Source organism: Neomonachus schauinslandi, chromosome 4, assembly GCF_002201575.2.
Source record: "Neomonachus schauinslandi chromosome 4, ASM220157v2, whole genome shotgun sequence".
NCBI classification, from domain to species: Eukaryota; Metazoa; Chordata; class Mammalia; order Carnivora; family Phocidae; genus Neomonachus; species Neomonachus schauinslandi.
Genome location: NC_058406.1, coordinates 63,321,238 through 63,335,268, shown reverse-complemented (window position 1 = coordinate 63,335,268; position 14,031 = coordinate 63,321,238). Strand labels below are relative to the sequence as shown.

The following is a 14,031-nucleotide window of genomic DNA, read 5'->3' as shown; positions in this document are numbered from 1 at the left end:
ACATAATGCTATAATATGTGGTTTTTTGTTTTGTTTTGTTTTTAACATGGTATATTTTGTGTTGATTTCTGAAACAACTTGAGATAATTCTGCTTCAATCATTACTGAAAAATAAGAATGTAATGTACTTAGTGTCTGTTGAATGTTTAGTGAGTGCACCAGGTTGTGTACTTTTTGGTTAGACTGTGCTGATAGATTTGTGACATACTTAGGAAGTATTCTGTGGTTGTCTTAAAAAAAAAAAAAAAAATCTAGCAGTTTTCTTCTTCACGTTACCATTGAGATTAATAGGTGTGTTTTTAATAGTATAAGCATGAGCATTCATTAGTTGAAAATATGTATTTAGCTTTGGAGTCAAACACATTTCCTGTATTTTAATGATTTTTTTGTCTAGATTTTAAAATATAAGTGTGTTTGTTGGCACTTTAAAATTATTTCTAGATTTATGATAAATTTTAAATTATTAGCGTTCATTAAGATACACAGGAATATTTTAATTAAAAAAAAAAAACTATTCTGGTATTGCATGTCTTGTAATTATGTTAAATGACTTGTCATATCTCCTTAGGTTGCCAGCCGAGTGCAGAAATATTTCATAAAACTAACTAAAGCTGGCATTCCAGTCCCAGGCAGAACACCAAACTTATATATATACTCCAAAAAGGTAAAAAGAAAATAGGAAAGTGAACTTTAGACCTTAGATTAAACTTATCAAAGTCAGAATTGCTATGTAAAAGTGTATACATTTATCAAAACAACGTTGTTTTATTTTTAAAATCTGACTTACTCTAATCATTTTGTTATACTGGGCATGGACACAGGATAGGATTCCATTGTTGCTACTCCATGAAATTGAATGATCTTTATGTTCTTTATTTTCTTAGGAATAGGTTAGTTTATATGAATGGGTGCTACTTGAAAGATGTAGATTGAATGTATATCAGAAAGGCCTTTGTGATGTTAAAAATTTTTGGGTGTTTGACTCTTCAACAAACATCATCAGTTTCTGTTTTTCGATATGCTACATAAATCCAAAAATAGGAATATTTATTAAAATACATTATTTAATCCTCACTACAATTCTAGAAGTGTAGGTAGTGTTATCACTTTCACTTTACTAATAACAATATTAATAGCTAGCTTTTATTATTATTATTGAATGCTTTATGGCAGGTACTGCTCTAGATCCTTTTTTTTTTAAAGAAGGGGGAGAAGGGAAGAAGGGAGGTTGGCATAGAGGGGGAAGGGGTGAGGGAGGATCCCAAGCAGGTTCCATGCCCAGCATGGAGCCCAATGCGGGGGTCGATCCCATGATCCTGAGATCGTGACCTGAGCTGAAAGCAAGAGTCAGACACTTAACCGTTAACTAAGCCACCCAGGCACCCCTACAGCATTTTTATAGATGAGAAAACTAGGCCTTGGGGGACCTGGCTGGCTCAGTAGATAGAGTATGTGACTTGATTGCAGGGTTGTGAGTTCGAGCACTTTGTTAGGTGTAGAGATTACTTAAAAATACAGCCTTAAAAAAAACAAAACAGCAAAGTGGCCTTAAGGTAAATAGAGTCAGTTGTTCAGTCATATAGCTATTAAGTCTGAGAACCACTGACCTCTGATTCTGATCCCAGGCCTTTTCCTCTATTCTCTGCTGCTTTTTACAGTGAAAAAGCTATTACCATTTTCCTACATAGACCACTGCATCAAATTGTAGCCAATTTTTTGCTTTAATTGCAAAAACTAAAGCACACAATTGGCTTCTTTCATGTCCTTAGTAAATCATCCTGATATTTCCTCTCCACCACCATTGCCACCCTTCACGTAAGAAAATAAGAGCATATCTAATGCTGTTACCCATCCTTATTGAAGCTTCTTTACTAAGTGATTTTACATTAGGAATATTGTTTCTACAGCTCCATGTTTTACAAGTTTTGTTTTTCATCTTTTTACCAAGCTTTGGAAGCTTGTTTTAATTTGTCAGTTGATTTAAATATCTTGGATTCACCCCCCCCCCCAAATACAGCATTACTTATATCAAATATGTAGAGTTCATCCTATAACTTTGGAATGTTGGAACCTTAATATTTAATTTAACAGCTCTAATTTTCATGGTTAATTTCCAAGTTAACTTTAGGTGTGTTGGGCACCTTATATTTTCACAGCTAAGACTAGTAATGATAACAAAGGAATACTAAAGAAACTTAAATGTGTTCCCTCCTTTGGGTGCACTGAATTTTAAGTTAGTATTTCAACTGTAGTGATCTAGCCCACCCACTGACATAGTGATTCTTTGTCACGGTTAGAGTTTGAATCTTGAAACAGATGAAATGATGATTCTGCCTGTAGATGATGTTACTCTTTGTGGCTATACTGTCTATGAAGAGAGGCAGTCTGTACAGTTTTTTGAGAGTAAGGGCTTTGGTCCCACACAGGCTTAGTTTGTAATCTTGGTTCTACCACTATCTAACTGCAGCACCCTGAACAAGAAACTTAACCTCCATCTTTAAATATATCTGGCTTAGGCTACTTCATCTTCCCTGATCTTCTATAAGATGACTGTAAGAGGAGTGCTCAGCATTTGAGTATCAAGAGTGTGATCAATGCTGGGGATCCAATTACAAGCTAGATAGCATGTGATCCATTGTACTGTTGTTGGGATATTCCCCCTACATTTTTTTTTTAATCTAGTTGTGCTTTAAAATTCCAGGTAATATAGGAAAAACAACCACATAAGACGATGCTGAAGGGTAGAGCTGAAATCCTTTCAATAGATAGACTTGGAGGGAAGTAATAGTTATATTTGAGTTTCTTTGATTCTTTGAATGATTATCCAGTGTCTCAATTAAAAATTTGTTTTCTCACTTAGTCTTCAACAAGCAGACGACAGCACCCCCTTAATAAGCATCTCTTTAAACCTTCCACTTTCATGACTTCCCATGAACCACCAGTATATATGGATGAAGATGATGACCGATCCTGTTTTCATAGCCACATGAACACTGCTATTGAAGAAGCATCAGTAAGTTACCTATTTATATAAAAACATATTTATCTTATGTGTTATACAGATCAGGGGTACAGAATGAGAGCATCAGAATTTTTAAATTATTCCTACCCTTCAGAGAATGTTGGTTTCTTTTAATTACCAGGCAAATTTATGGGCTTTTTAAAAAACAATATATTGTTAAAAACAAAAACAATACATTGCTAAATTGTTATATATTAATAATATATATTATTATATACTATGTAAATGAGAGGAAGCTTAAAAACATGAAAAAATAGAATAATAAAATGAATTATATGTATAATAAAATAAATTTTTTAAACAAATGCAAATATAAAGTAGTACAATGAACCCACATGCACCTGTCATCCAACTTCAATAGTTATCAGCTTGTTGCAATCTTATTTTCATCTATACTTCTTACCCACCTCATATCCATCCTGGGTTATTTTGGAGCAAGTCTCAGACATAACAGAGTTATTATCATGTTTATAAAAAGGTAATTGTTTATACGATCAAACATAAGCTCAGTTCACGTTTCCCCAGTCATAAATTGCAATAGATTTCCTCCTTTCCTCCTTCCCTTCCCATCCCCCTTTTCTCCTCTTATAACTTTTTTGTTGAAAAATTGGGTCATTAGAATTTACCACTGTGTGTATTTTGTTTGCTTCTCCTTGGTGTCAGTTATTCTGTCTTCTGTTGCCTGAATTTTCTGTAAATTGATAGTAGGTCTAGATAATTGGTGTCACTTAGAAGTTCCGTTTTTCTGCTCCCTGAATTTTCTGTAAATTGAAAGTAGGTCTAGATGACTGACCAGATTCAGATTTGTTTTTTGCTTTTTTTTTTAAGATTTATTTGAGAGAGAGAGCAAGCGAGCATGCACAGGGTGTAGGAGCAGAGTGGGACAGAGAGATTTTTAAGCAGACTCCATGCTGACTGTGGAGCCTGATGCAGGGCTCAATCTCATGACCCTGAGATCATGACCTGAGCCGAAACCAAGAGTCAGACTCTTTTTTTTTTTTAAGATTTTATTTATTTATTTGAGAGAGAGAGTACAAGCCAGGGGAAGGGCAGAGGAAGAGGGGGAAGCGGACTCCCCTCTGAACAGGGAGCCGGTGCAGGGTTCTATCCCAGGACCCCGAGGTCATGACCTGAGCCAAAGGCAGACGCTTAACTGACTGAGCCACCCAGGTGCCCCAAGAGTCAGACTCTTAACAGATCACACCACCCAGATTTGTTTGTTAGGGTGAGCAGGACTACTTCATGTGTACTTTCATCAATCTGCTTGTCTTTTTTTTTTTTGACATAGTAGCTGTTGATCATTGCCTGGGTTCATTAATTCATTCGATGTTACAAAATAGTGATATTCCTTCATTTCTTCATTATTTTTTTGATAAAATATTCTGTGAAGTAACCCCCTCTTTATCAACTATTTGATTACCCGAAGGTACATATGGAAAAGGCAGTATAAGTGCTTGATTGTTCCCCTTATTTTCTTATTTTTAAAATGATTGAGGGGCACCTGGGTGGTGCAGTTGGTTAAGCATCCAACTCTTGATTTTAAGCTCAGGTCTTAATCCCAGGGTTGTGAGTTCAAGTCCCATGTTGGGCTCCATGCTGGGTGCAGAGCCTACTTAAAAAAAAAAGAAGTACTTTATTTAGATTTGGAGTTTAAGTGAAAGAACTCTAAAGAAGTGCTAGTCAAGTTGGCATTAAAGGATGAACAAAATTTAGCCAGGTGAGGGGTAGATTAATACATGTAGTAGATTGAATTTGATTTAACTTTTGTTTGGTTGATTTAATTTATTTATTTTTAAAAGAGCACCAGTTTAAATCATTCTGATTATTCAAATATATATTCATGAAGCCACTAGTGGTAAAATTTACAGATTGCAGTTTCTCTTCAGAAAAACAATATCTAGGGGCACCTGGGTAGCTCAGTCGGTTAAGCGGCTGCCTTTGGCTCAGGTCATGATCCCAGGGTCCTGGGATCGAGCCCCGCATCGGGCTCCCTGCTCGGCAGAGAGCCTGCTTCTCCCTCTCCCTCTGTCTGCCGCTCTGCCTACTTGTGCACTCTCTCTCTCTCTGTTAAATAAATAAATAAAAATCTTTATTAAAAAAAAAAAGAAAAGCAATATCTAGAGAGAGAATATGATTACATGTATATACTTCCATACAGTTTTAAAATCTGTATACCATTTTAGCCTCATTTGAAATTAGTCATAGTATTTCCTCCTTAAGTAAACTTGAAAACTGATTATAACAACTATACCCAAAAATACCCAACTATTTTTAAATACCCATAACTGTTTATGAGTATTTAAAAAAAATTTTGTGATAAATACATATAACCTTAAATTTACCATCTTAACTAGTTTTTAAGTGTATAGATCAGTAGTGTTAAGTACATTCACATTTTTTTTTTTTAAAGATTTTATTTATTTATTTGACAGAGAGATAGCACAAGTAGGCAGAGTGGCAGGCAGAGGGAGAGGGAGAAGCAAACTCTCCGCTGAGCAGGGAGCCGGACATGGGGCTCGATCCCAGGACCCCAGGATCATGACCTGAGCTGAAGGCGGCCGCTTAACCTACTGAGCCACCCAGGCGGCTCTACATTCACATTTTTGTGCAACCAATCCCCAGAACTCTTTAATTCCTGGAAAACTGAAACTCTGAACCATTTAACAGCATCTCCCCATTGCCTCCTGCTTCCAGCCCCTGGCAGCTACCATTCTACTTTGTTTCTATGAATTTGGCTACTCTGGGTACCTCATATAAGTGGAATCATGCAGGTTTTGCCCTTTCTTGACTGGCTTATATCTCTTAACATAATGTATTCAAGATTCATCCATCTTATAACATGTATAACTATTTCCTTCCTTTTTAAAGCTGAATAATATTTCGTGGTATGTATATACCACATTTTGTTTATTGGTTCATCTGTCAGTGGACATGGTTTGCTTTCACCTTTTGGCTATTGTGAATAATCCTACCATGAACATAGGTGTACAAATACCTGTTCGAGTCCCTGCATTCAGTTCTTTTGGGTATATACCCAGAAGTGAAATTGCTGGATCCATGTTAATTCTACGTTCAATTTTTGAGGAACCACGTTAATTCTACGTTCAATTTTTGAGGAACCGCCATACTGTTCTCTGCAGTGGCCGCAACAATTTACTTACTCACCAGCAGTGCACGAGGGTTTCAGTTTCTCTACATCCTTGACAACACTTGTTATTTTCTGGGGTTTTTTTTTTTTTTTTTTTTTTCTTTTGATGGTAGCCATCCTGCTGGTTGTGAGGTGATTTAACTTAGTCTTATTGACCAAATTTAATAGTATCCTTAGACCTAAAATGCAAATTAAAAAATTTGGCAGCATTTTTACTCTGTAATAGCTTAAAATATATCTAAATTTAATAAATTTCATTTAAAATTTCTTATCCCATTATTTAGTTAGGCCACATTATATTTATTAGTGTTACATATTTATTACATTACTTATTTTGTCATTCTCTGTGCTGACATAGGAAGGCAGTAGCTATAATTTAACATCTTTAATTGACAAGAATTTGAAATGGGTGAAAGAAAGTGTGAGATATGATGTAGGTGAAGTGTGAGATTGTAAAGAATCTTTTGTTAGCTGAGGACTTTGGACTTGTCTCTGTAGACAGGAAGCCATTGGGAGATTTTAAGCCATTGTGGGGCTTGAGGAAGGAGAGGATACTCTAGAGGAGCAATTTGAAAGATTTTATTATTATTTTTTAAAGATTTTATTTATTTATTTGACAGAGAGAGAAGAAGCAGGGAGAGCAGCAGGCAGAGGGAGAGGGAGAAGCAGGCCCCCCATGGAGCAGAGAACCCAGTGTGGGGCTCCATTCCAGGACCCCGGGATCATGACCTGAGCTGAAGGCAGACGCTTAACGACTGAGCCACCCGGGCGTCCGTGTGTCAGTATTTCTTATACTTAGTTCATTTTAATTATCAAACATTTTTGTTTTCTCTTTTAACTTTATTAGGATGAAGAAAGTATTCCTATCATGTATAGGAATTTACCTGAATATAAGGAACTATTACAGTTTAAAAAGTTAAAGAAGCAGAAACTCCAGCAGATGCAAGCTGAAAGTGGATTTGTACAACATGTGGGCTTCAAGGTAAATTTTACTGTTTATTCAATTTTTGAAAGGGTGATAAGAGATATTAAGGTGGTTTCTGGACCTTTAAATTCCAGACTTTGCAGCACACAGATAAAAGTAAGTTTAGTTCTAGTCCTGTTCATTTAACTATAGTGTGCTACAGGTACTGATGTTAATAGGTTTATGATTCAATGGAACGAAGACAAACCTACAGACATCTGTATTTTGAGGTAAAATATGAGGTGTTTTTGCCTAGCTATTTCTCTTTCTTACTCCCACCTTTACTGAGATACAACTGACAAAAATTGTGTATATTGGACGCCTGGGTGGCTCAGTTGGTTAAGCGACTGCCTTCAGCTCAGGTCATGATCCTGGAGTCCCGGGATCGAGTCCCTCATCGGGCTCCCTGCTCGGCAGGGAGTCTGCTTCTCCCTCTGACCCTCCCCCCTCTCATGCTCTCTGTCTCTCCCTGTAAAATAGATAAGTCTTTGGGTGCCTGGGTGGCTCAGATGGTTAAGTGACTGCCTTCGGCTCAGGCCATGATCCTGGAGTCCCGGGATCGAGTCCCACATCAGGCTCCCTGCTCAGCGGGGAGTCTGCTTCTCCCTCTGACCCTCCTCCCTCTCATGCTCTCTATCTCTCATTCTCTCTCGCAAATAAATAAAAAATAAAATCTTTAAAAAAAAAAATTGTGTATATTTAAGGTATACACAATTTTAAGGTACAAAAACATCACCTCACATAGATACCCTTTTGTATGTGTGTGGTGACAGCACTTGTGATGGACTCTCTTAGCAAATTCCGAGTCTACAGTGCTGTATTATTAATCCCATGCTGTACGTTACATCTCCAGAACTTACTTATAATTGAAAATTTTTATCATTTGACTTACATCTCCCCATTTCTCCCACCTCCCAGCCCCTGGCAACCACCATTCTACTCTCTGCTTCTATGAGTTTGGGGGGTTTTGTTTTCATATATATGTGAGATCGTATAGCACTTGTTCCTTTCTCTGTGGTTTCTTTTACTTAGCATAATGTCCTCTACTCTCTCATCCATGTTGTCACAAATGGCAGGATTTCTTTCTGTTTTATGGCTGAATAATCCATTGTGTATGTGTGACATTTTCTTTATCCTTTCATCCATCAGAGCTATTTCTCTTTTTGTTGTTGTTCATAGATGAGAAATTTCTTTTCCCCTTCCAGGCTAGTAGAAGTACATCCATTCATTCCAGCAAATTTTGAAATACTCATTATGTTCCAGGCACTTTGCTTAAGTGCTAGGGATTCAGTAGTAAACAAGATGGACTCAGTTTCTGTCCTTATTCTGTTTTCATCTCATAAGGAATTTAGTTAAGTTAGTAAAATAGTTGACTATGACTAGAGAACATACTGGAGAGTAGTGAGGCTATTGAGGTGCCTTGGAAATTTGCTGAGGAGTTTAAACTTTCCTTAAAGGTTGGGGAATCATTGAAGGAGTTTAAGCAGAGAGTAATATGAAATTTGCACTATAGAAAAATCATTCCTATTATTTATACTATTAGTATTGATAATCTTTGGGAAGGCAGGGAGGTTAGAGTGGATAATTTCTGAATACTATATTGTTAAATTCTATACTATAAACAGTAATGTATTCATGTATGTTATTTATGTAATTGAAAAAAAATTAAGTGGTGGAGAAGAAGATCATTCTGGACTTAGTATGGAGAATGGATAAGAAGAAGTCAAGGCTGGAGGCAGGGAGACTGGTTAGAGACTCTTTTGGTAATTTAGACAAAAGATGAGAATGTCCCAGGCTTGATTGGTGGCTGTGGAAATCGAGAGAGATTGACAAGTTTGAGAACACTTTGGGCTTTAGAATTGATTGTATTTGGTGAGATTGGAGGAAGCATTTCTAAAACGAGACCAGGAACTATATAGAGTTGCTGGTAGTGGTTACATAAACATACTGATATGTGCTGTGACTGATACACAGAAACTTAAAATTATTATACCTCTGAGCCTCTCGTATGGCCATTAGCCAGACTATATTAAATGATTTTTCCTCCTGGTCTTTCCATAACCCTGCTTCTCCATTAGAAATTTTCCCAGTTGTTACCTCTGGCCTTTCCAGAGGAAACGCTCCACTTCTCAAAATTTTGCTGTAAGACCCAGCTGTGGCTTGTTTACTAATCTGTCGGCCACTCTAGTTGGCCTGATGATCAAAGAAACTAGAAATAAGATTTATTTCCAAAATCACCCAGGAGAGACTGAGGGCTACCAGGATGCCACCACATTGGGAAGAAGCTAGATCTGCCTTTTCTTTATGATGGGCATTGGTTATTAGGATCCTTCAGGCTTTGGAGAGTAATTCGATAAGATAAAAGTGTAGAGAGGATTTGTGTTTACCTGGGTTCACTTAGTGATAGCTTGTTCAATAGTTCTGTAATTTATTTGTATAGTTTTTTTTTTTTTTTTTTTTAAAGATTTTATTTATTTATTTGAGAGAGAGAGAATGAGAGACAGAGAGCATGAGAGGGAGGAGGGTCAGAGGGTGAAGCAGACTCCCTGCTGAGCAGGGAGCCCGATGCGGGACTCGATCCCGGGACTCCAGGATCATGACCTGAGCCGAAGGCAGTCGCTTAACCAACTGAGCCACCCAGGCGCCCCTATTTGTATAGTTTTAACTGTGGTATTGAGTCAGTGGTTTTCAATCACAGTCGTCATACACTGGTCTGAGGTCCGTTTAAGGTAAACAGTTATTACTAATCAAGTGTCCAAATTTGCAGGTGATTACTTAAAATTTTAAAAAGTGAATTAAAGAGTACACTTCTCATGATGAGCACTGAATAATGTACAGAATTGTTGTATCACTATGTTGTATACCTGAAACTAATAAAACACTTGTATGTAACTATACTGGAATTAAAATAAAAAATTCCAAAAAGTAAATTAAAGCATATTCAAGGTTATCCCTAGTTTATTATAATGTACCTCTCACCCACCTGTACTTCCATCTTGAACGGATGGAGTTTCGGCTAGTTTGCTAGAAATTGTATCTGACTTACAACGATTTTCGTGTTACACTGCTGTCTAGTGCATGGGGAGAGGAGAGGATGTTTTTGTGCACATTGTGTGTTTCCCATCAGGAAAAAAAGGTTTTGGAACAATGTGTGTAGCTTTTTAAAATTATTTATTTATTTTATTTATTTTTTTAAAGATTTTATTTATTTATTTGACAGAGAGAGGCACAGCAAGAGAGGGAACACAAGCGGGGGGAGTGGGAGAGGGAGAAGCAGGCTTCCCGCCGAGCAGGGAGCCCGATGCGGGGCTCGATCCCAGGACCCTGGGATCATGACCTGAGCCGAAGGCAGATGCTTAACGACTGAGCCACCCAGGCGCCCCTAATTATATTACTTTAGATGGAATTATATGACTTCAAATGTAACTTTTCGATTTTCCCTGAATTTTATATTTAAATTTATTTTCTGAATATCCAGAAAGGTTGAAAGAATAATACAATATGAACACTTGTATATTCATTCTCTTGATTTAACAATTGTTCCTATTTTGCCATATTTGCTTCATATAACTATTTGTGAGTATGTGTATTTTTTTCTGAATGCCTTGAAAATTAGCTGCAGACATTGTGATATTCACCATAAATGTTTATATAGTCACAATATTATCAACACATTTAAGAGAATTAAATATATATATAATGAAAATAATAACCAGGTTATTTTCAGATTTTTCTAATTGTCCACAAATGATTTTTATTGTTTATTTTTTTAAAGATTTTATTTATTTGAGAGAGAACGAGAGAGAGCATGAACGGGGCGGGGAGGGGAAGGGCAGAGGGAGAGGGAGAAGCAGGCTTCCCACGGAGCAGGGAGCCCGACGCGGGGCCCGATCCCAGGACCCTGGGATCGTGACCTGAGCCGAAGGCAGACGCTTAACCATCTGAGCCACCCAGGCGTCCCTCTTTCTTTTTTTTAAAGATTTTTAAATTTATTTGACACAGAGAGATTGACAGCGAGAGAGGGAACACAAGCAGGGGGAGTGGGAGAGGGAGAAGCAGGCTTCCCGCCGAGCAGGGAGCCCAATGTGGGGCTCGATCCCAGGACCCTGGGACCATGACCTGAGCGAAGGCAGACGCTTAGCGACTGAGCCGCCCAGGCGCCCCCAGTGTGTGTAGCTTAATATTTTTTCTCTCTGAAACTTCTCCAGTGTGATAACTGTGGCATAGAACCTATCCAGGGTGTTCGGTGGCACTGCCAGGATTGTCCTCCAGAAATGTCGTTGGATTTCTGTGATTCTTGTTCAGACTGGTAAGTGTTTTCTTCATTGTAGGTCTCACATTTTGACAAGTAAAGAGCTTCACAGCCACTAGTGAATTTGATTTCCAAACTACTTAGAGAATGACCACACTTAGTGAATTAAACTTTGTTGTTCTAGGCAGTTAAGAACTTTTAATTATACCACATCTCAAGTAACTTCCCATTAGAGATTTTGATAGATTAATGGATTTGAATAGGTAGAGCTGTGAGGAAGTTCTGTAATGTCTAGACAAAAATGCATCCAATGCCATGTAATGATATGTGTGTGTGTGTGTTTTTTTCTTTGCAGCCTACATGAAACAGATATTCACAAGGAAGATCACCAGTTAGAACCTGTTTATAGGTCAGAGACGTTCTTAGACAGAGACTACTGTGTGTCACAGGGCACCAGTTATAATTACCTTGACCCAAACTACTTTCCAGCGAACAGATGACATGGAAGAGAACATCATATACTAGTCCTCTTCAACACATAGCAATGGTATCATTGTGAATTATGTGCACAGTTTGGAAAGATTCTCTGCTTTCCCTGAAATGACACTCACAGCATGACAGCTTCCTGAGTGTTCTCGTCAAGTCCAGCTCTGCACCGTTGTGGCTCTAGATCAGTGTTCAGCAGCTGAACATTCCTGGTGAGCAAAGGGTTTCCCTGGTGAATTTCTCACCACCACCCTAAAGCCTTTTAGGTGGTGATCTTAAATGGGTGAGATGGAAACGAGAGCACACATTGAAGAGAGTAAATTCCAAAGGTTTCAAAGAACTCGGTCATAAATAGGATAATGAGAAGACAAAGTATTTATCTTAAAACAGTTTAGTAGCTTTCAGTTTTGTGAAAATAGTTTTCGGCACAGAAGCTGACTTCTTAGACAAAGTTTTAACCAATGATGGTATTTGCTTCTAGGATATACACTTAAAAAGAACTCACTGTCCCAGTGGTGGCCACTGATGGCCTTTAGTAAATCGGAGCTGCTTAACCATATTGATGTCTAATTTCTTTTAACCACAATGAACTGTCCTTCTTACCAACAGCGAAGCACTACAGGAGGCCGCTGTGGCATTGCTTCCTTGACCAGCTCATGGTGTGTGAATGTTATACAATTGTCACTCAGATATATTTTTTAAATGTAATGTTATATAAGATGATCATGTGATGTGTACAAACTATGGTGAAAAGTGCCAGTGGTAGTAACTGTGTAAAGTCTCTAATTCACAACATTAATTCCTTTAAAATACACAGCCTTCTGCCTCTGTATTTGGAGTTGTCAGTGCAACTCATCAAAGAAAACTGCCTAATATAAAAATCATATATATGGTAATAATTTCCCTCTTTTGTAGTCTGCACAAGATCCATAAAAGATTGTATTTTTATTACTATTTAAACAAGTGATTAAATTTAGTCTGCGCAGTGAGCAAGAGTTCACATGCATTCTTTTATACTGCTGGATTTTGTTGTGCATCATTTAAAACATTTTGTATGTTTCTTCTTATCTGTGTATACAGTATGTTCTTGAATAATGTTCATTTGTCAGGAGAACTGTGAGAAATAAACTATGTGGATACTGTCTGTTTATATTATAGAATGCTTGTTGTGAGTTCCTTTTGGTTAGATTTTGGAGTTTTTTTTTACTAGTGTTAAAACAAAAAAAAAATTCTTTTTAAGGGGTTGCTTTACCTTTTTGTCCTTTAAAAAAAGAGTAAGGACTATAGTATTATGGAAATGGGTTGAATGTGAGAAGCTCTGGAAAGGTGGTTATGTTTTCGCTCAGTGTGTGCTGAGACACTAAATTAAACTGGGTTACAAAAAGAACACACACCATGGTTAAAAAAGAATGCTATTATTAATGTCCAGATGTGAAAACTATACTTAGGCTGAAAAATTTTATTCTTTTGGATGAAAGTAAGCCCCCCTCATGTGTTTAAACAGATGGTTTTTGAAGATCACTGTATGCACTGACAATTATTATTGACTATTGGAAGAGATGAATAAATATTCTAAGATTAAATATTAATACTCACTTTAGTTTTAGAGTTTTTTCCAATTTTAAGTCAAGGGGACACTATTTACTAGTCCTTCAATATTTGTTGTGAGGTACTAAAATCATACCTTGAATTTTTTTAATTGAAAAAAGTAATATAATATTTTAAATATAGAAATATGAGGGTTTTAAAATAATATATTGATTAAAGATTACTGATGATGCTGATAAAATATATTGCATCAGAACAGGAAATGGACTTAACCTCTCACCCTGCAATTATTAGTTGGGAGAAGAGGGAATTGTTAACATGGGGGCATTCTGATATTAAATGTTAAGTGAATATGCCAGGAGTTCTGCCTTCAATTTGTAGCAAGACTGCAGCACTTGATGGAAACTTGTGTTTTATAGAAATAATACCAACTGGTTTTGGAGAGCCATTCAGGTCCATTCAGAAAGTCCCATAAAGTATAAAGTATGCTTTGGAAGAGGGCTGTGTGTGATACAGTTCTGATCTAAACAATACACTAAATAAAATCTACTTAAATGTATTTTTCAAGGGCAGAGATTTTGACAATTTTGAGTGGCAAAGAGCATTACTTT

The 14,031-nt window shown here is 37.1% G+C and overlaps 1 protein-coding gene across 3 annotated transcripts in view; it reads left to right on the top strand.

The window, feature by feature from the left end:
- ZZZ3 (zinc finger ZZ-type containing 3) overlaps nucleotides 1-13,027 on the top strand; it is a 66,120-nt gene extending 53,093 nt beyond the window's left edge. For 2 of the 3 annotated variants that reach the window (XM_021678158.1, XM_021678157.1), the window contains 5 exons: nucleotides 569-664; nucleotides 2,861-3,013; nucleotides 7,018-7,152; nucleotides 11,343-11,443; nucleotides 11,742-13,027. In XM_021678158.1, the coding sequence (XP_021533833.1) occupies nucleotides 569-664; nucleotides 2,861-3,013; nucleotides 7,018-7,152; nucleotides 11,343-11,443; nucleotides 11,742-11,886 (630 nt within the window). In that variant the 3' untranslated portion in view covers nucleotides 11,887-13,027. Of the gene's footprint in view, nucleotides 1-568; nucleotides 665-2,860; nucleotides 3,014-7,017; nucleotides 7,153-11,342; nucleotides 11,444-11,741 lie in introns of those variants that run through there. The other variant, XM_044914537.1, reaches the window with a different exon arrangement.
- Nucleotides 13,028-14,031: the final 1,004 nt, after the last annotated feature.